A 22,362-nucleotide genomic window follows, 5' to 3' on the forward strand; every position below is an offset into this window, starting at 1 on the left:
GAATTTGGAAATACACTGTGTTTTTATTTGCCTGAAAGGCATGTACTGTAGCGAGAAATGTCCCTGTAATTAGACATTTGGTATAAACAGGAGTGTTACTTACGGAAGGGGAGGTTGTGGTGAGTTGTGTACTGTATGTGCTTCAGATGCAGACTTAAGCCTTGGATGTGGTGATGCGTACATTCAGGTGATGTGTACATTCAAGTGTATAAAAGTGACTGGAGGCTTGGCTGAACGTACCTTGCCTGTTAGCCTGGTGTGTACCTTCTGGCAAACACGCTGCAGTTATGACTCCCAAATGCTGCAGTAGCTCTTGATCTGTCAGGCGGAGGAATTTGAATCATGACTCTGGAGTGGGCTTGAGCCATGTGTACCCTTGTGTCCCTCTCTGTGTACATAACATTTGTGTGGGGCATGTTTGTCAGCTTGTCAGGAGCTTTTCTGCTCTCTTTCCTTCAGCATCTGAAGTCTCCCAGAGCTTCTGCTATTGACAATCATGTTTAGAGCGAGGCCCAAAGTCCTGAGTCACTGTATTGTTTCCATGGAAACAGACTTGTTCATTATAATCTGTTTTAGGGGTAGTGGAAAATACAGTACAGATGCTGCTAGGAGTTGGGCTGCTGCCAGAATCATACTGGTCAAAGAGATGTAGGATTTCATCAAGTTGGGTAAGGGGGCTCATACTTTATCCACAACATCAACTGCAGCAGGTCGTGTTTTGTGAAACTCTGCCTTGTGGTTCAGAGACTGATATGGCTGTGCGTGCGTGCATGCATGCATGTGAGAGAGAGATAGACAAGCCTCACAGCTGGCAGATATGCACCCTAATCGTGCCATTTCTGTATACCTCACCTGTTGCTATGAAATCCTCCCATTCTCTTTCTCAGGATTGCTGTCAGCTAGGCAAGGATTCAAAGAAGGTACCAATGTGCACAGTTGTATCTATGGAAAGGGGAGGGGAATAGTGAAACTAAGTGCCCAGCCAACATCATGTGCTTCAGCGTCTGTTGGGAATAGTGTGTGTGTTGAGGGGAGAGAAGGGATTCCCAAGGGAGGGTTTCTACGCTCACTATGGAAAATAAAATTGAAGCAAGGAAGAAGTCAGGATGAAGCTTCAGTGAAAAATCATGTGCTAAGCATTATACCTGCTTTTTTTTTTAATCTGCCCCCAAGCCAGTGTTCACCATGCCTGGTGGATTGAAATGCTTTTCCTCAGCAAGGCAAGCAACCAGTGTTGGAGTAAAGGGTGGGGGGGAACCTATATAAATCTGCTCAGAGAGCAAGCTTTTAGGCCAAAAAATTAACGAGAAATTTGAGCTAATGAGAAGTGTGACATTAGTGAGAGACAAAGTAGTCATCATTGCTGGAGCTTGAGGGGGATGTGGAAGGAGGGGTCGGCACACAAATTAACACAAGTAAACAAACCTGTCAGCGATATGGTGTTTTCACAAGACTTGGGTTTTGAAATTTTTGTTCCCTTGTAAGCGCCATGACATTAAGTGAAGATTTGATGTAAGGGCAATGTCTGATTCATAGGGCAAGAGCACCCCACCTACCCGGAGCTGAGTCACCCACACCAATCAATGAGTCGGCTTGCAGTGTTTTTCCTTCCCATTCTGCTCGGTTTGAGACGGACAGAGCCCAACTCTTAAGGTGGCAGTGATGGAGCTGTTTTGCTCTTGCACTTTGTAAGCTAGTCATGGCTATAATGAGAAGCATGGATTTGGATACAGCATATGCTTTTATTTTGTTGCCCATACTTGCTTTGGGCAGGTGTGGCTTATAGTGTGCATACATGACATGTAGCAATCTGCACATGGGCTTTATTAATATGCTTCCCTCCAAGCAAGAAAGCAAAGTGGAGATGAAGAAGGTAACAACATGGTGTATGACTTCTCCATGGGCAGGGAAATCTTGGGTGCACTGAATTAATTACTCAATCTACTTGAATCTATCATTTCAGGCACCAGCTTTAAAAGATGAGAAAGATGTGTTCTGAAAAGCTAAAGTAATGCATGCTTCACACATTATTGGAAGTCTTGCATTTCTTGGTCTAACTTTAGCTGTGCTGCGGAAATGAGGCGTTGCTTTGGCATGGTTAAAATTTGGCCAGATTATGTTGGTGCACAGTATAGCCCAGGCATCCCCAAACTTCGGCCCTCCAGATGTTTTGGACTACAATTCCCATCTTCCCCAACCACTGGTTCTGTTAGCTAGGGATCATGGGAGTTGTAGGCCAAAACATCTGGAGGGCCGCAGTTTGGGGGTGCCTGGTATAGCTGGTAACTTGCTATATGGAGAAATGCCTACGGAGTCTGGGGTTCTGGTGGGAATTACACCAACTTGATAACATGTGTAGCAAGCCCAGGAGAAAGAGGGAGAGCAATTTTAAATGTATGTTGATAAGTCTAAGAATAATTATGTAGAAAGTAAGGAGGGACGAATATATTTCTCTAGGCTGCTCTGACAACCATCTTTCCCAGGAAATAGCTGAGGAGACACCCCCGCCCCCCGGTTAGCAGAGTTTGTGAAGTCCAATGGAAGGCTCTAGTGTCTGAGGCTAAAGTAACAGTGCTGTTGGCATAGAGAGGCAAAAGGACTTGGCACAGCCCATCCCTGAGTGAAACAACATACCTAAACACTTTCTTTAAACATTCAGTGCAGGAATCTGGCAGTTGAGGGCTCTCCAAGCTTCCTTTGTGTCTGTAACTGAAAACCACGCAATTGTGAGGGCATAGGACATATTTATCCCTATGAAAAAGTGCAAGTGAACAATTCATTTGGCTGCAGCTGATTATTGCTCCTTGGCTGGGCTTCAGATGTGCATTTGATTCTGTTTAATGTGATATTTCTGTTAGGTGGATCCACAGCTAGTTGAGCAGCCATACACAGTGAGTGCTTATTAATGGCTCTGTATCAACCCGGAGGGGGCTCTCAAGTGGAGTACCGCAAGACTCTGTCTAAAGCTCTGTGTTGTTCAGTCATTTTATAAATGACTGGGATGAGGCTATAGAAGGGGTGTTCATCAAATCTGCAGAAGACACAAAGCTAGGGGGATAGAAAATACCATAGAAGAGTCAACATCAGGATTCAAAATGATCTTGACAGGCTGGAACACTGGCCTGAAACCAACAAGATGAAACACAACAGAGATAAATGTAAAGTCCAGCATTTAGGTACAAAAGGAATCCAAGGTACACATTCAGGATTGAAGAGATCTGACCTTGCAGCAGTGCATGTGAAAAATACTTAAGTATCTTAGTTAATCACAAGCTGATCATGAGCCATCAGTGTAATGCAGCTGCAAATTTTTTTAATGCAATGTTCAATAAAAGAAACAACTGTGTGTCTAGTTTATAAGAAGTAATAGTTTTACTGTAGGTTGTATAAGGCTGTCTCTGGAGTACTGTGCCCAGTTCTGGGTACCATATTTTAAGAAGGGCATCAACAAACAAGTGTGCCCAGAAGAGGTGAGCAGGATGGTGAGGGGTCTGATGGAAGCCCAAGCCCTACTAGGAATGGATGAAAAAGCTGGGCATGTTTAGCCTGGAGAAGTGAAGTATAGTGGGAGAATAATAGCAGCTTTCAAATATCTAGTCTTATGCAGAAGATGGAGCAGGCATGTTCCTGGTCGCTTCAGAAAGCAGGACTAGTACGGTACTAATGGGTGGAAATTGCAGAGAAGCAAATTTAGGTATTAGAATAATTTCAAGTATCAAGCATTAGAAAAAACTACCAAAAGGCAAGAGCTATTTGCCAGTGGAACACACTGATATGGTAGATGGTAGGGAAACCAATGTCCACACCATGGAAGGACTTATGGATCCAGACTTGGCCTCCACAGTCACTTATGGACTCACTGTTCATGGACCGTGTTCATGGAAGACACTTGGCTACAAGTGATTGCCAAAGAAGAAGGAGGGCATCCTTCCCTGGAGGTATTTAAGCAGAGGTTGGATAGCTACCAGACTCGGAGGCTTGTAGCTGCATCCTGTGTTGCAGATCTTGCATTGGGCAGTGGGTTGGACTAGATTTCATTCAAGGTCCTTTGCAACTCCATGATTTTATGTCCCTGCTTAACACAGAGCTCTGTATGTGGATCAGCTTGCATTTTCCTAGGAATCAAGTGGCGTTATTTGAGGTCATGGCTGGCCTTGTCCTCACATGGATGGAGATGAGCATCTGCCACAGCTGAACTGAAGTGATCCTTAGCTCACTTTCCTGCTGTTAACAGCAGGGGTAGCTAATCTTTTTCACCCTGAGGGCTGCATTGCCCCACTGAATCTCCTCCAAAGAGCCACATGCCAGTAGTAGATGTCATCAGAAAGTGGTATGGTCACCTCACAGACTCAGGTACACAAGCAGGCAGACACACACACACACACACACACACACACACACACACACACACACAGGCACATGCAGACAAGTGCCCTGTCTTAGAAACATATGCTACAGAGGGTGGTGCAGGGCAGGGGGATGACAAGTCTCCTTCACAGGTCATTCAGATTGCATATTGTGCATCAGGAGATAGAACCCCCATCTGTCAAGGGACTCCCCCAAAAGTGTGTGTGAGTGGTCAGAGCCCCCTTTCACAATAATCCTGCTGACACTTTGCAGAGCTTCATGCTCTGCAAGCCTCACTGGCAGAGGTGGAGCGAAGGAGTGTACTCGGAGCCAGTAGATATTTGGGCAAAAGACCTACCCTTCCCTCATCACAGTGCTTCTGATTGCCCCCTCCCTATGGCTCCCCCCTTTTAAACTCCAGTTATGCTAGTTTGCACCCAAAGCTGAGTGAGGTTATGGCTATGCTAACATATCATTAGCATTGCTGTACAACAGCGTTGCAAACTTTACAGCTTTGACAGTGTAAGAGACTCCAGGAACTAGGGTCAGATAGTCACAAATGCAAGCCTTGCCTTGCACAGGTTTCTTTTGGTGACTTCTTTCTAAGTGCATCTTAGTCAAATCTGTCTGGCGTTCTTCTGACTAAACATTTAAGAGATTCTTAAAAGAGATTCTTAAAATGAAGGATCTTTAAGAGATCCTTCTTCATAAATAGCTTTCTATGATTTCCTACTGTTTCTGAGCTACCCATCTGGGCGGATACACATTATCACTGAGCAAAAAACTATTTGCGATGGTGGTGCAGTCTTATATAAACTTAATTGCAAACATGACAATGCATTAATTTCCTTTGAAGAGATAACACAATTTTCATTGATGCAGGATGGAAACTTCCTATAGCTGTCAAGAATACTATTATAAAGTTTATGAGAATCCTCTGGTGCTTCAATGTCAGGGAAAAATAAATGCAGGTTTCTGAGAGAGAAGGTCCTTGTATTGTAACAGTCCCTCTTCTAACAAGGAATCAGGTGAATCTTTATCATCCAGGCTTTTCTTTTCTCCGTTAGCACCACTTAATAAATCTTGTATTGTGCAATTTCTGTTTTTATTTGAACAAATGTTTGTTCTCTGACCAGTAAGTTCATAACTAGGTTTGAAACAATAAAAGTGGTGTTGTGATCCAGAAATGAAGTCCATCAAATAGTGTGTTGCAGACAGTGGGAAATCAAACATGAAATAAAATTGGGCTGGAGATTTTGTAGTGAGGTTAGAGGATAAGAGGGATTTAAAGAACAAATTTGATATTGGACTCTACTTCAACAGCAAACTGACCTCTCCTCCCCTTCCTATTAGATTCATGCCTATATCAACATAGGGTGAAAAGTTCCAAACCTTTTCGATGATGGTTAGTCAGAAGATAGCCACCAGAGGGCAAGAGACAGTACTTTGTTGAAGAACTTTAGCAAATATACACATGAAAAGCTGGGGTTGACTGGAAGCCACTGTACTTAGGAGAGGTGACATATTGATTGTTTTATTGTTCTATTTTACGCACACCCCTGACATAGCAAAGAGCAAAAGAACTAAAGCTAGTATATCTCCTTCCATCTCTTGCATACACCAGAAACCTCCTGGATCAATATTATTTAACTAAGAAGTGCTAGGCTAAATATGCTGTGGGGCTGGGACTTAAGACCCAGCTGTAAAATGAGGGCTTCTGAGTAGAGTATGTACAATACCATGCATCTCAGAATTATCCAGGAGCTGTCATCCATCCATGTCTGCCTAGGAAAGTATGTGAATAATATAAGTGAATGTTGATTGTTTTCAACATTCCCCCAATGTGGGGCAGCTGACTTCTAGGGGAACAGAGAGAAAGAAGACATTGATAAATAGCAGTTGCACTTCCTTCCTGCTTTAGCATCACACAGAAGTAGTATGAGACAGGCAGCAATGCAGCATAATGGAAGAGTTCTGCTGGACAAAGCCTTACATGGTTTGGGACAAGGGTATCTCATGGACCACTTTCTCCCATATCAGCCTGCTTACTTATTGGGGAAATACATGGAGACCTTCCTGTCAATTCCAAACCATGTTTGGGACAAATGGGAGGCCCATCTTGGTTGTTGCACCCTGTCAGTGGAGGGTTGCTGTCCTATCGCCAGTGCTGAAGCGAGAATCAACTACTGTACGAGTCTAGTCAGCTTCTGCATGTGGAACGGTGGGGCCCCCATCATGACCTCCCAGGCATCAAAACTTTTTGGGCCAGACATGATTATATATAAGGCTTCCGGTCTTGTTTTGCTTTTAATTATTCAGCCTTTTATTGTGCTTTACTTCTACATTAAATTGTTTTATTGCTGGTTTGTTTCTTCATTGTTGTCTAATATATGGCATAAGCCACATTGAACTATACGGGAAAGGCGAGTTTCAATATCTTAAATAAATAATTCAGTGAACTGAGGAGTTGGCAGCTGTCTGTCTTGGGAGAAAATGGAGGAGTGCGCCTTTGCTGGTGAAGTCAAACTGATGGAAAGTTACAGCGCCTGCTGCGGCTGTAGAGATACAAGAGAGACATGTTTTGTTAGAGTTGGGGAAGATGAAGACATCCAGTTGTGGTGATGCAGAATGGCGTTTCTTCTGTGCTCCTCCCAGAGATCATTACTCCTCTGGTCGCTGCCATGGATGCATGACCCAAGTGGGCTATAGTTTAGTGGTAGAGCTGTGGCTTTGTATGAAGAGGTTTCAGGTTCAATCTCTGGCATGTCCAGTTAAAGGGATATTGAGTTGCAGGTGAAAGCAGAGGTCTGTGCCCTGGAAAGCTGCTGCCAGTCTGATTTGATAACACTGGTTAAGATGCACAAGTCTGATAGTTTATTCTGTACAGTACAGTATCTAGCTGGGTGCAAAAGTGGGTGGTGAAATGAAATGGGCCCTAGAGGCCGACTCTTACAGGGGGTTAAGATTTGTGAAGGAAAGGCGTGTGAAATGTTGATGCTAATTTAGTGGCATAACTTTTAACAGCAATGAAAGATTTTTAGTGAGCCGTTGCAGAAGCATTCCCAGCATTTCTGCCTCCTGGGCATATATCAGATTAAGAGGTCTATTCATAATTGTCAAATCCCCAACTTTCTAATTCATATTTCCTGAACGTGCTTGTATACAGATACTGATTAGAGCATCTAAATACAACAAGTGTTTGTAACCAAATAGAGCCTTTATACTACCCAGGAGCATAATCCAAAAATTATGGTGATTCAGCCTGCATGCCTCTTACACTACAGAATTTATATCTGTTTTGGGGAGCAATTGTGAAATAAGGATTTCTGTTTTCCCACATGCAAGGACACTAAGCAGCAACATTTACTTGAAGGTATGTGCACAAAGCATTGCAGAACAGTGTGTCTACCTGACATGAAAAGTAAATATCCATACTATTTGATAACTAGTTTAAACATAAATTGAACAATAACAAATACATGACTCATTGCATTATATTTAGAATGCTTGATTTTAAGCATAAAAAGTTAACTGCTGTTTTGTATGTTCTCATTAAAAAGCAGGCTTTATGGTCTGTCGGAGGATAATGAGATCATTTTTAAACAATCGTAAGTATAGACTTGAATATGCTTGCCTTGCATTCATATACCCATTTAAACCAGGTTGTTTTAAAGAGGCACTTACATCTGGGAATGAAATATGATTGAAATAAAGAAACTGGATTATAAAAAAATTGAAACATTGCCTTTTTACTTAGTCTGTTGTTCCAGTTTAACCTCTGCAGAAATGTAGATATTCAGGGCAGAGGCTGATTGTGTGATCTGTGCACTCTTAATTTTAGGTTGGCGAGTTAATAAGGTGACTGGTTGCACACATAGCTTAGAGGTATAGCTGCTGCTGATACGAAGCTTAGCCTTTGATGCCCAGATTTGCCCAGTAGTTGGCCAGCCAAGGTTGGGTTGTTCTGGGTTAAACTTGCCATCCTGCTTTGTAGCAGCAACATCTGCTTCTTGTCTTGCAGCATCTTATTTATACATTCCTCTAGGAGAAAAATGTCTGATGCTCTAACAGACTTATTGGAGCTGGGATTAAATCCTGATAAATAAAAACACTGGTGGTTGAGGCTAGCCTCTAGGCCCACAAAAGCAGCCCTGCCCTGCCCTTATATAACTGGCACAGATGAGACTGACAGTCTCTTTCCCCTTCCCTGCCTTGCCCCCACAACCCCTCCCCAGGAATGCCACAGCCTGCCAACAGCAGCGTCCTCTCTGGGGAGAAATCACCAGGAACTTTGTGCTTTTCTAGCCCCGTCAGGAATTTTAATATGCTAAAGCCACAGGAGCTTTGAGGTTGAACAGGCCCTGCATACTAACACACCCTTAGCCAATCCAGCTTTCTGAAGCTTGCACTGTGTGCAGAGATGTTGTCAACTCCAGAAATCCCCTTGCTGTGTTGTCTGTCAGCTGCTGTTCCTGTTCTCCCATCAGGAGTGGGTGGTGTTGAGCGTTAATGGGTAGCAAGGGGTGAAGGGGAGCCTGTTGAGGAGACATGAGATTTGTGCATGCATGAATTACAGCAATAAAGCAAAATGTTTGGATGTTTAAATTAAGCAATGCTCAGAGCAGCTACTGTGAATCAAAGGCAGAACATGAGCTTTTTGGGAGTGAGTAGAGGGAGGCTTCTGCACAAAGAGCGAGAGCAAAAGTGGAAAACAATCGGCCAAGGACAACATTCTCAGGGACCTGCTTGCAGCAGGGCAGTTTAAAAATATTTGGGTAAATTAATCTGGGATTTGCTGTCAGCATTTCGTGTTCCACAGTCCAGTCCTGTGAGCTTTAGCTGCTGCTGTGTAAACAGATATTTCTCACTGCAGCATCCTTTGCTTGGGAAGTGGGGCTCAGATGCCCCTCATATCACTAGTTGCTCGGTGTTTTCTCTTAGGGCTGCTTTGTGCATTATGCAGTGGCAAATCTGTTTACCCCCAATCACAGTTGATGGGGTTATGCAGCCGATCTTCCTGGCACGCGTAGGTGCATAACACTTCTGTTTGAAAATGTGTTTATTGCATCCATACATTTAAAAACAAACCTAGGGGCTGCACTCCTGTTTGCTTTGCTCACCTGCCATTCTCCCCACATTAACCTTCTAGAATTTCCCCTTCCCACCCCATGCAACTACTCAGATTGTTGTTCACCTTCCCAACCCCATTTCTGAAGCCACTTCTCTCTTCTGTTGTACAGTCCATCATTGCACCCCTGTTTTCACCTTTACCCCCATGTCCATGTCTCCCCCTCCATTTGTGCAACCCCACGTACACACAAGCCAGCCACCCCCATGGTAACCTTCTGCATCTTCTTCCTCCCATCGAAACAAAATAAAAAAATTCCTTCAAATAGCACCTTAGAGACCAACTAAGTTTGTTCTTGGTATAAGCTTTCGTGTGCATGCACACTTCTTCAGATACGCTGAAACAGAAGTCACTGGACCCTTATATATAGTGAGAGGGTGGGGAGGGGTATTACTCAGAAGGGTGGGGGAATGGGTGATTGGCTGATAGGTGTGGTAAACCTGTTGACGACTGTTAACAACTGCAATTGGTCTTACATGAAAAAGCAATGGGTGAGATGGCTAAAAATAGCTTTATCATGTGTAATGAGATAAGAATCCAATGTCTCTATTCAGACCAGGTCTCTCCATGGTTTTAAGTTTGGTAATAAGTTGCAATTCAGCAACTTCTCTTTCCAGTCTATTTTTGAAATTCTTTTGTAATATGACAGCTACTTTGAGATCTTGTATAGAATGTCCCGGGGGATTGCAGTGTTCTCCTACTGGTTTCTTCCTCCCATGCATTGCAACTACTAAGTACCCTTTTCACCTTCAGCCCAGCTGTGATGCCACCATACCCTCCCATTCTTTAGGCCTTGATCATCATCATCATCATCATCATCATCATCATCATCATCATCATCATCATCCTCCCCATATATCCCTTCTTTTTTGCAACCCCCTTGCACCCCATCTCCCCCCTCTTCCCTTCTTTTTCATAATTTCCCCTTGCACACAGATTTTCCCCATTTCCATTCCTTCTCCTCTCACAGAAGTTGGGGAGGGAGCATTACTAATTTGCAAGAGGCCTGCATGGCCTGTAGTCCACCAGTACAAACACAGAAGATGGCCTGTCATATGTCTGACAACATTGTTCTTGTTGTGGAGGTTGCCATGGCTGTATTAGAGTCCCAGACAGTTGTGTTGGGTGGTGCATCTCAAGTTATACATGCTTGTTTTAATATAGGCCACAAGGTAGTTTGGGAGGTTAAACTAAAAACCATTGTAACCTTGAGCTCTTGAGCTAGGATGAGAAGAATCAAATCAGAAAAATAATATATTCAGGACAGAACCATTTAATTAAACATCTTGAGTACCTCTGCAGTTGTAAACTTGAAATGATATTTCTGTTCAAGTCCTAAAACACAAATGACAGTCTACATCATGGGTGTCAAACACAAGGCCCGGGGGCCAAATCCGGCCCGCCAGACCTCGTCATGTGGCCCGCCGAGCGCCCCAGCCAGCGGGACCCAGCAGCGGGACCTTGCTCCTGAAGCGCCGCGCCGACAAAGCGCTGACAAACAGCTGGGGCCGGGGGGGGTAGAAAGGTGGCCGGAGCAGCGCTGCGTGGAGCGCCCCGAGCCACAGCAGGAGGAGGAGGAGGCAGCTTGCCAGGTCAGCGCCCGGCAGCGCCGCACGGAGAGTTCCGAGCCTCTGCGACGCAGCAGTGCTCTGTAGCACTTTGAATCCTCCTCCTCCTGCCATGGCTCGGCGCCTGGAAACGGCTGCTGCTGCTGCTGAAGCACAGACAAAGCACCCAGCATTGCCGTGTGGAGGAGGAGGAGGATTCAAAGTGCTACAGAGCACTGCTGCGTCCCAGAGGCTTGGGACTCTCCGGACGGCGCTGCCGGGCACCGACCTGGCAAGCCGCCTCCTCCGCCTCCTCTTGCCTCACCTCCTCCTCCTCCTGCCGCGGCTCAGCCTCATGAACGTGAGCTCAGCAGCGGCTCAGCCTCATGAACATGCTTTACGCACTTCTCCTAAAATGGACACCCGCTGCCTCATGCTGCACGGGAAATGCTTTTTGCCCCTGGGTCCCTTCGCACTCTTTTCTGGCGCTGAATCAAGGCGGTGACTCCCCCTTCCCTTTCTTCCTTCCCCTCTCTCTCGTTCTTATTCTTTCTTTCCCTCTCCTTCCTTCCTTCTTTATCTCTGTCTTCTCTCCCTCTTTCTTTTTCTTTCCTTCTTTATTCCTTCTTTCCTACTCTTCTTTCTGTCACCTCTTTCCATCCTCTCTCCCTCCTGCTCCCTCTTTTCTTTCTTTCTTCCTTCCTTCCTTCCTTCCTTCCGTCCTTCCCATCTTTCTTCCTCTCCCTCATTCTTTCTTCCTCTCCCTCATTCTTATTCTTTCTTTCCCTCTACTTCCTTCCTTCTTTGTCCCTTTCCGTCTTCTCTCCCTCTTTCTTTTTCTTTCCTTCTTTATTCCCTTCCTTATTTCCTACTCTTCTTTCTCTCCCCTCTTTCCTTCCTTCCTCTCTCCCTCCCACTCCTTTTCTTTCTTTCTTCCTTCCTTCCTTCCTCCCCTCCCCTCCCTCTCCCTCTCCTCAGAAACATAGGATGCTGCTTTATACTTCTGGCCCTTAAACCCTGGAACCAGGAGAGCAGCTCCAGTGAGTCAACCTCAGCCAGTCCCTTTGGTGAAGGGTGGTGGCTCACTGGCAGAACATCTGTCCTGCATGCAGAAGGACCCCAGCATCTCCAGGTACTAGTAGCTCTGCAAAGGTCCTGCATGAAACCCTAGCGAGCCTCCACCACCCAGTGCAGTTACCAAAAATCATTTTTCAATAAATTGTACAATAATTGTACATTTGAATATCTACTTGCCATTATTCTGACTATGTTTCTGCTTTCAGAGCTAGTTATTACTTACATTATTACAAAAACAATAATAATTGAATGCAGTGACAATAATTTATGATAATAAAGAGTGGACACATAGTCCTACAGATACAACCGGCCCTTTGAGGGTGACCAAACTACTGATGCAGCCCCCGATGAATTTGAGTTTGACACCCCTGGTCTACATTATAGAAAACTTTTACTACATTTGACTCACTGACGTAATGAAGACTGATCCTAGGGCAGCCTTACTTTGGACAACTGTCACTCACAACTCTGAAAGAGATAAAAGCGAAGCAATGCTATTCTATCTTTCATAAGATTTATTTTTCTGCATATCAGAGGTTGATCCTCAAAGAAATAGGATTCACTTACAGTATTCTAATATGAGGAGTATTGGAACATCATTCCTCTTCACCTCCTTCATGACCATGTCATTAATACTAGTAGGATGCAGGGTCTAAGCCTGCAGAAATCAGAGAACAGATCCCCCTCCACCCATTTTCGACTGTATCTTCTAACGCTCTTTTTTTGGACTTAAGCACAGATACCCAAGTAGAAGGTATAGGTAGCTTTTCTTGGTAAAATACATGGAAGTAAAGACAGCTCTTTTCTCAGCTGCAGCTTCCAGGTATTTAGCAGAGAGAAAAACAGTGGTTCTAATTTGCATGTGAATGGTTGCATTCATAACCAGCCCAAGGTATGTGGATTTTGCATTTGGCTGTCTTTAAAGGTAAAGGTACCCCTGGCCACATGACCTGGAAGCTGTATGCAGCTCCCTCGGCCAATAACGTGAGATGAACCCCAGAGTTGGTCATGACTGGACCTAATGGTCAGGGGTCCCTTTACCTTTACCTTTACCCCTGACCATTAGGTCCAGTTGCGAACGACTCTGGGGTTGCGGCGCTCATCTTGCTCTATAGGCCGAGAGAGCTGGCGTTTGTCCGCAGACAGCTTCCGGGTCATGTGGCCAGCATGACTAAGCAGTTTCTGGCGAATCAGAGCAGTGCACAGGAATGCCATTTACCTTCCCGCTGGAGCGGTACCTATTTATCTACTTGCACTTTGATGTGCTTTCGAACTGCTAGGTGGGCAGGAGCTGGGACCGAAGAATGGGAGCTCACCCCATCGCGGGGATTCAAACCGCCAACCTTCTGATCGGCAAGCCCTAGGCTCAGTGGTTTAGAGCACAGCGCCACCTGCGTCCCTTGGCTGTCTTTACCAGAGTATAAAAGAAATACGGTACACCCTGCAGCAAATTGTAACTTAAAACAGATTAGTTCCAAAGAGACGAGATGGAGCACTTTGAACAGGGTGGCCCCTTGACCATGCCAGGCCATGCAGTGAAGCACTGACCCTCTTCTCTAGAGGGTGGACTTGAAATGAGTCATGGTAATAAATTGAATATGGTGCTGCCTTGGAATATGGAATATAGAGGTGAGGTGGGTGAAGCATACCTATGAAGCACTGTGGCTCTAGTCTTGCCCTGCAGGTGATGAAACTAAAAACAGCATAAATGTTTAGCCGTCCCTTCCTTTTGCCTGCATGTCTGGCCACACAAAAAAGAGAGGCCTCTTGCTGGTGTATTAGCTGAGTTCACAGATGATCATGAGAGGGAGGAATAGGTTCAGTTGCATTCCAGCTAGCTTCAGTTTACCTGCTCTACCAGCAAAGAGGAAAAAACCAGTATTCTGCATGCCTCAGGAAAGCAGCAGTCTGGACAGAGTCCGTCGTAAGAAGCTGAAATCATAGTTTATGAAAGAAAGCATGGTTTGCAGAGCCACAGGGGAGTGGCAGGAGCTGCTGGCTGTAGCTGAGTGACTCCCCCTTCTCCATAGCTCCCTGTAACTGTGAGGAAGAGTGTTATGTCTGATAAATTACTCTGCACTGTAGAGGAAGGTAGCAAGATGGGATGTGTAGGGGCCTGAATTATTAAGACATACGAGGCTTATATGGATAAGAATGTTTCTATAATGCTAGCATGCTGTGTAATAAGCTGCATGTTTCTCTGGTGGCTCCAGGGTAGAACAGTTTTCAGTTCTGGGAAGAGCCTCCTCTTAGTTGAGAGGGAAGAGTCTTCTAAGAAGAAGGACACAACAACAAACAAGGGCTTCCTGGCAACTCCCAGACTGGACCTGCCTGTTTAGCAAGTAGTCTGACTCCCTGGGTCCAAAATGATCACTTTTTTAGCGACTTGCACCAGAAGCAACAAGCAAGGCAGTGCTACAGAGCTGAGCTCCCAAAACTGACCTCCCAACTACAGCATCACTGCCATTTTCTGGGGTGTGTGTGCAGGGGAGCCATGAACCTGGGTCAGTGCATCAATGTGCAGGTGCATCAATGTGAGTGCCAAATGAACTCCATTGGTGCACCCAAGCTTACTGCTGCCCTACTCCATCCTGTTAAGCGGCAGCAACACCATGTCAGGAGACCATCTCTGTGTCAGTTCCTCACCTCATCAACTGCTCATGCCTTGCAGCAAAGTAACCTCCGACAGGTTCAGCCTCCAAGGAGGAAGTTGCTTTATTACCCAAAGGGCAGAGTTGCTGCTTTCCCAAAAATTAGGGTCCTTAGAGATCGTGTTAGTATTCTGAAAATTGATAGACTGCAAGGCAAGATATCCCAGAGGCACTCAGAGGTCTATTAATAGGGTCCCAAAGAATGGCATCATTCAATTTATTTAATCTTGAAGTGACTCAAATCACTTGAGTGTGAGAAATTATTGATTGCAGAGATTTTTTTCCATCCTGGAGTGATAATGGCAGCATCAATAATGGCTGATTATCCCAGATGGATGAATGGTATGTAAAATAATAATATAATTAATAATAAATAAAATAATTCAGCTGAACAGGATCAGAACAAACTTGTTTAGAAGCACCTCCAGACTTTCATGTTCTAAAAGTGCTACACAAGTTGTTTAATTTAATTTTAGTTCTGCTAACATCTGAATAGGGCTAGAATCTTTCTCATATTTCATAAATAAGCTTCTTTGGGCTTCATGGCTTCTCTTTCTGTGTTGGTTAGATGGATAAGAAATTGCATTTGTTTTTGGTAATCAGACCTTGGGTAATTCCACACCACACAGGGCCGATGCGTCCATTTAGGCAAACTAGGCAGTTGCCTAGGGCGCCAAAATGGAGGGGGCGCAGGCCAGCCTGCCCAGGGCTGTCCTAGCCAGGGCGGCACGGCCTGGAGGGCCCTGGCAGCACCACTCCGCCACTTCGGCTGAGCAGGCGGAGGCGGCACAGCCTGGCGGAGCGCGAGTTAGGTGTTCCGCCTGCCGCGCCAGGTCCTTCCTCCAGCTCCCCGTCACGCCCTCCGGCAAGGCCAAGCGTGACGGGCAGTTAGAGGGTGCGACGGGGAGCTGGAGGGCACGGTGCTCAGCTCACCTGCTCAGCCCCGCTGCTTTGGGGCGAACCGTGAGGGAGGGCTCCGTCTGGGCTGCTTTCCCTCCCCCCGCCCCAGTGAGCCTGGGAGAAGGGAGATGCAGCTCCCCTGCGAGAGGTGGCAACAGGATCAGCGCCCCGAAAGCACTCCTTTTGGGCACTCATCCCGCCGCCGCCTCTCACAAGAGCAGGCTTCCTCCCTCCCTCTTTCTTTTTCTCTCTCCCTTCTCTCTCTCTCTCTCTCTCTTACCCATCCCTTCCTTCCTTCCCTCTCTCTTCCCTCCCTCCCTTCCTCTCTCTCACCATTTCCCTCTCACCCCTCCTCCCTCCCTTTCTCTCTCTCTATTTCCCTCTCACCCCCTCCCTCCCTCCCTCCCTCCTGTGTCTCTTCCCTCCCTCCTTCAATCTCTCTCTCTTTCATCCTTTCCTTCCTTCCTTCCTTCTCTCTCTCTTCCCCCTCCCTCCCCACCCTGCACTATTATTCTGTGGTAGCAGGACTGCCACTGCTTTGGAACATGCAGCAGAGATCATGGTTACAAGGAACAGGTTGGATGTGAAATACATCTGTGTTTGAAATACGATGGGGGGGGGGCGCCAGAAGGTGATCTCGCCTAGGGCGCAAAAAACCCTAGCACCGGCCCTCACACCACATACCACTAATTCCTTGAGAGGTTACAGCTTGCCTTTGGTCTGAGTCCATGTATGTGTGGCTGTGACTGGGAAATCTCTGTGCACATTCATTATGTATCATATCGTCTGCACACCTGCACATATGGTCTGATGCAGCCTTTGGTAGACACGTTGTCCAAAGATTTGTTTCTAGCAAGTGAGAGGGTATAATCTCTTAAGATAAACTGCTCATTTTATTGTATTGACTGAACATAATAAAGTTAAAATAATAATAATAAAAAAGATAAACTGCTTGCATACATCCCAGAACTAAAGACTTCTCCACCCCAGAAGTGTCAGAGAAAGGAAAATCAGAACCTACTCTAAATTGCTATTCCTGGGGGTTCCGTGGTAAAACAGGCAGACAGACAACCTGACAAGTGCTAGCAGGATCATGAAGCAGTGGCTTCTAGAATATTGCCTTGGGATGTCCAAAATTATCGGTGTTAGACTAATAGTTGAGTCCAGTGGGGTATGTTCCTGTTTGTCTTTGTTCAATGTTTGTGTCCCTCTAGATGCATTTATACACCAAATGTTGTTGTTTAGTCGTGTCCGACTCTTCGTGACCCCATGGACCACAGCACACCAGGCACTCCTGTCTTCCACTGCCTCCCACAGTTTGGTCAGACTCATGTTGGTAGCTTCAAGAACACTGTCCCCCCCTTATCTCCTTTGTTGTTTGTTTCACTTGTGAGAACCACATGGCTTCCTTCCATGCTTTGCCCTTGGATTAAGAGTTGGTGACATTGCTAGTGCAGTGGTGGAGAACCTCCACCCCACAAGCTGAATTTGACCCACCTGAGGCTACATCACCCCCTCCCCTTCTCATATGCTTTTAGCTGGCTGGAATGTGTCCTTGAACTGTGATGTTGCCTCTTGCTTAGCTGGAGCTCTGTGTGTGTGTTTGGAAACCTATGGCTTTTGTGTGCCTGGAATGTAGTCAATTATACAAAGACAAGTGTCACAACTGTTGCTCCCCCCACTGCTGGCATCCTCACCCCTGTTGCTGAAGGATCCTACTTGTTAACAGGGAGTGGAAATTTACGACAGATTCAAAGCTTCCTTTCACAAGCACCAGAAGGATTCTGCTCATTCCCAGTTTTGTGTATGATTCACTGGGAAATGCTTCTGTATGTTCAGTTTCATGACCTCATGTGCCCGTAGGGCTCCTGTTGACTCGGCCCCTGCGGCTCCTGTTACTTGCACTCAGCAACCTCATTTTCTCCATAGCCTCCTCTCCTTGTTTGGGCTCCATAGCCTAGACAGCTTTTGAAATACCTGGTGGGCTTGAGGACAAAGAGCCCTTGCTTGAAATCCCAACTGTGATTAACAGGAACAGTTTCCTACCTAGAAAATGGGAGGCTTGAGTATGTGCACATCTTACATTTCAAATTACCATATTGAGGAAGGGCAGCCAAGCTCCAGTCAACTATGGAAAATGAAGAAGCCTACATTGTTTCAAACCCATGAAGTATGAAGTGGGAATTGACCCCAGAAAGTTTTGTATGGAATCAGTTAAAAGCTCAGGAAGCAAATGAGAACAGAATGGATTTTTCAGTGATCACAAGGCAGGATGTCTGTAAACCTGCATGATTTTACTCTCCCCCTCCCCATAGTCCTATGCACTTTCTTTTTCTCTGTGCATTTGTGTGTTTTGTGTTTCTGTTTAAACTTCAAAGAAGCTCAGAATTGTTGATATTGGGGTGATGAGACTGGCACATTTTATCCTTAACTGTCTGAAGTAGGTCAATCTTAAGAGTTGCTGAATAAGAGGTTGCAGGGTACCATGTTGTCCACCCACTAATTCAGATTTCACGGGCACATTCAGTGGTATCTGTGGGGTATTGTGGGAGTCTTGTATTCAACCCGACTGACTCTCTTGTGTTGCAGAGACTAAAGCGACCTGTGAAGAATCTCCATGAAGGTGACCAGCCATGCAATGTTCCTGGAAGGCTGTCCTCCTACTTGCTTTGGCCTCCATTGCTATCCAGTACACAGCCATCCGCACCTTCACGACCAAGTCCTTCCACAGCTGCCCTGTACCTCCCAACCCAATGAACTGTAGCCTGAACCAGGAGATTGAATCGGCCGACCGGCTGTGTGATGAAAGCCCCACCCTTGCTTACAACACCTCCAAGAAGACGCACGTTCTGATCTTGGCCACCACCAGAAGCGGGTCCTCTTTTGTCGGGCAGCTATTCAACCAGCACTTTGATGTCTTCTATTTGTTTGAGCCTCTTTACCATGTCCAGTACACCTTGATCCCAAAGCTGACGCAGACGAAGGGCTCCACAGACCGGCGGATCATGCTGGGTGCTGGCCGAGATTTGCTGAGAAGCCTCTACGACTGTGACCTTTACTTCCTGGAAAATTACATCAAGCCCCAGCCTGTGAACCACACGACGGACAGGCTCTTCCGGAGGGGGGCTAGCAAAGCTCTGTGCTCCCCACCAGTTTGTGAGACGCTGGCAGCATCCGCCGACATACCTCTGGAAGAAGGTGACTGTGTGAAGAAGTGTGGCACTTTGAATCTGACCCTGGCCACCGAATCATGTAAGGATCACGGGCATGTTGCTATCAAAACAGTGCGGGTGCCAGAGGTCAACGACCTCCGAGCCTTGGTGGAGGACCCCAGGCTCAATTTGAAAATCATACAATTGGTGAGGGACCCCAGGGGCATCCTGGCTTCCAGGAGTGAGACATTCCGAGACACTTACAGACTTTGGCGGATCTGGGATGGCACAGGCAGGAAGCCCTACAACTTGGACGTGACCCAGCTCACCACTGTCTGTGAGGACTTTTTGAACTCTGTTTCCACCGGGCTGAACCGGCCACCTTGGCTCAAGGGAAAATACATGCTGGTGAGGTATGAAGACCTGGCCAGGAATCCCTTAAAAAAGACCGAGGAGATGTATGAATTCCTTGGCATTCCCATGGACAGCAATGTGGAGCGATGGATACAGAACAACACAAGGGGAGATCGGTCTGCAGCAAAACACAAGTACGGAACTGTCCGGAACTCGGCAGCGACTGCAGAGAAGTGGCGGTTCCGCCTCTCGTTCGAAATTGTGGCGTTCACGCAGAACGCATGCCAGCAAGTGTTGGTACAACTGGGCTACAAACTGGTGTCCTCCGAGGAGGAGTTGAAGAACCTCTCCATCAGCCTGGTGGAGGAGAGGGACTTCCTGCCCTTCTGGTAATGCAGACATTAGGGACTCGTGTTTTAATGCTGATACGAGCCATTTCTAACTATTGCCTTATTTTCCTTCTTCCCCTCCTACTCTCTGAAATTTGCACTAATTCTTTGAATGGAAGTCTCCAAAAGAGTTAACATGAAGAAGGTGCCCCCACTCTCAGACCATAGTATGGATTATGAGTATCTTAAGAACAAGAGCTAAAAACACAAACTGCGGATGGGTAGCAATGTTTACAAATCACACACACGTAACAATGTATAAAAGGGGAAAAAAGTAACCCTCAGGCTTTCCACACCGAAGGGTACCTGAGGAATTATACTTTTGCACTGTTTACTTTTACAATGTAAGAGATAACTATAACTATATATATATAAATATATATATGTCTAATTTATGAATAGTGTTGTCATCTCCCACCTAACTCCTCCTGATTATGAGCAGGTTTTACTGTTAGCTGAATGTGGAAAAGTCTCCTTGTTTTAAATCTTGTTTTGATATGTCTGAGTCATGTTATCAGGCTGGTCGCTGATCCATGGTTTGTTGAGTAACACCTATGACATTTCTTTGTGCCAAAAAAAAGAAAGGAAGGAAGTGGTTTGCTGAACATCAACAACAATACCTTAATGCCTCTCTGTGTTTTCTGCAAATAAAGAATACAATAAAATCAATTGTTCCTGGAGGGACAAATTCACCAGGCCAGGCTCAATGAATTGTCAGACCATTTAACTCTCCTCAAGACAAGTGTAATGGTGGGGGTGGAAGGGGAAGGATGTGTGGACTATTAGACCTTTAAAGACCCAAAGATGGATAGCAGAGTGAATCATAGGCAGGCAGGCTGATTATCTGATTGTTAAGTGACGAGGTGGAGAAATAATGGCAGTTCCATGATCCATATGCATTTTAACCTCCTGCCTTTTTAATGTGTAGTAAATTGGAACTAGTTACCTTGATATAACAAGAGGAATTATAAGAGTGTTCAGTATTCTAAGTCTGCTCAAAAACTCCCTCCACCTCCTCAACTAAGCTGGCGGTTTTTTGTTTCATCTAGAACCACCAACCACATTAGGGAAGAACTTGTGGTACCGAGTTGAAGAGCGCATGTCTGCATGCATAATGTCCTAGGTTCAATCCCCGCCATATCCAGTTAAAACGATTTGAGGCAGCAGGACTGGCAAAGACCTCTGCTTGAAATCTGAGAGAGTTGCTCAGATACGACAGCCAGATACGACAGTGCAGGAACAAAGGGAGCAATGCAGCATGAGGCAGCCTCAAACAATTATTCCCCCCCTATTTTCCCTGTTGCTCTGAAAGGTTCACATCTGCATCAGAGCCTGCAGCTCTTCTAGAACTTCAAGGTCTAGTCTAGCCTGCCTAACAGTTCTAGATCTTGGCAAAGGATGGAACCCTGTGAGCTGGTGTTCTATGAGGGTTAATAAAGTATTTCCAGCTCCCTCCCGATATCATTGCTAGTATTCTTTGCAGGAAGCAATGGCATTAAACAGTTTTGAAATAATTTAAAACTGCGTGGGTTTATCTACGCTGTGGGTGCTAATTGACTTCACAGTCACATCCTTTTCCGCAGTGAACTCCAGGAGTCTGTGGGCAGGTCTAGGACTGTCTAGAGATTTCTCACCGACCTTACCAAAATAAAACCTCCGGGATTCTTTGTGGGAATCCCTGGGAATTAAAAAGGACCTGAAAAGATACAAAACCACACTATGTTCTTCTTTTAAAGGTCAGTTACACAAGTAGACATGGGGGGGGGAGGAAGAGGGAACCATGGCATCAGAGGCAGTGTCAGACTGGAAGTGGGGGGGCGGGCGGAGAACCTGAGCAAGATGCTTTCCAGGGGTCTCCCACGCTCACCCTCTCTCCCTGCCTCACCATATTGTGCTCTCCTTGGCCTCTTCCTTCCTCCTACCTGAGAGAGGGAGAAAGTGAACAAGTCCCTTTCTTCTTCACTTTATTAAAAGAAGAAGAAAAAGACCCATTTGTTCCCTCCCACTACCTACCTGGTAAGGGGGAGGGGGAGGCAAAAGGCTCATGTTTTCCCCCTTTCTTACTAGAAATGAAAGAACAAGGGTCTCCTTCCCTTCCCTCCCATCCCACCCTCTAGCTAACCAGGCAACCTGCAGGAAGGAATTCAATATTGCACCCATCTGATCGTTCCGGCAGCACAAGCATTTATTTTTTCGTGCCAGACAGAACGGTTCCCACTTTCCTCCCTCAACCTGCTATTCTGGGGGGTTCTCCAGATCTTGTTTTCGGAAGACACAGGAGATGGGATGTAAGGAGCAGCAGCAAAGCCCTGTTGTGTTCGCAAGAGCCCTAGTTCTGGCTCTGTTGGCACACCAGGTTAGTTGAAGTTGCTGTTCTCTTCAAAACTTTTTTTCAGAGATTTTTGGGCACCAGCACATCCAACTATCTGCAAAACTTTAAAGAAAGCAACAGAGATTGGCTCCTTCCTGCTCATGCACCTCCCAGTTGGTCCCCCAATTTTCTTTCAAAATAAAACTGGCCAAGTTAACCCCATGGGATTCTAGCAGCTGAAAGGAAAGCTGAAAATCTGGGTATATTCTGGGCTTGTTTCTGACTAAATTGAGCTAATTCCCCTTCTTATGGATATAGTCATACCTTGGAAGTCAAACAGAATCTGTTCCAGAAGTCCGTTCGACTTCCAAAACGTTTGGAAATTGAAGCGCGGCTTCTGATTGGCTGCAGGAAGCTCCTGCAGCCAATCAGAAGCCACAGAAGCTGCACTGGACGTTTGGCTTCCAAAAATTGTTCGAAAACTGGAACACTCACTTCCAGGTTTT

General features: G+C 45.8%; 1 protein-coding gene across 1 annotated transcript; it reads left to right on the forward strand.

Annotated features, from left to right (window-relative positions):
* The first annotated feature begins 18,265 nt into the window (after positions 1-18,265).
* CHST1 (carbohydrate sulfotransferase 1) lies at positions 18,266-20,887 on the forward strand. The gene has a single exon (XM_035120316.2). The coding sequence runs from the start codon at positions 18,284-18,286 to the stop codon at positions 19,547-19,549; it is 1,266 nt and encodes a 421-aa protein (XP_034976207.1). The 5' UTR covers positions 18,266-18,283; the 3' UTR covers positions 19,550-20,887.
* The last annotated feature ends 1,475 nt before the right edge of the window (positions 20,888-22,362 follow it).

The sequence above is a fragment of the Zootoca vivipara genome, chromosome 1 (assembly GCF_963506605.1).
Source record: "Zootoca vivipara chromosome 1, rZooViv1.1, whole genome shotgun sequence".
Lineage (NCBI taxonomy): Eukaryota > Metazoa > Chordata > Lepidosauria > Squamata > Lacertidae > Zootoca > Zootoca vivipara.

What these genes read in the sequence shown, in the direction of transcription:
- CHST1 (XM_035120316.2), top strand. Translation starts at nt 18,284, where the DNA reads ATGCAATGTTCCTGGAAGGCTGTCCTCCTACTTGCTTTGGCCTCCATT.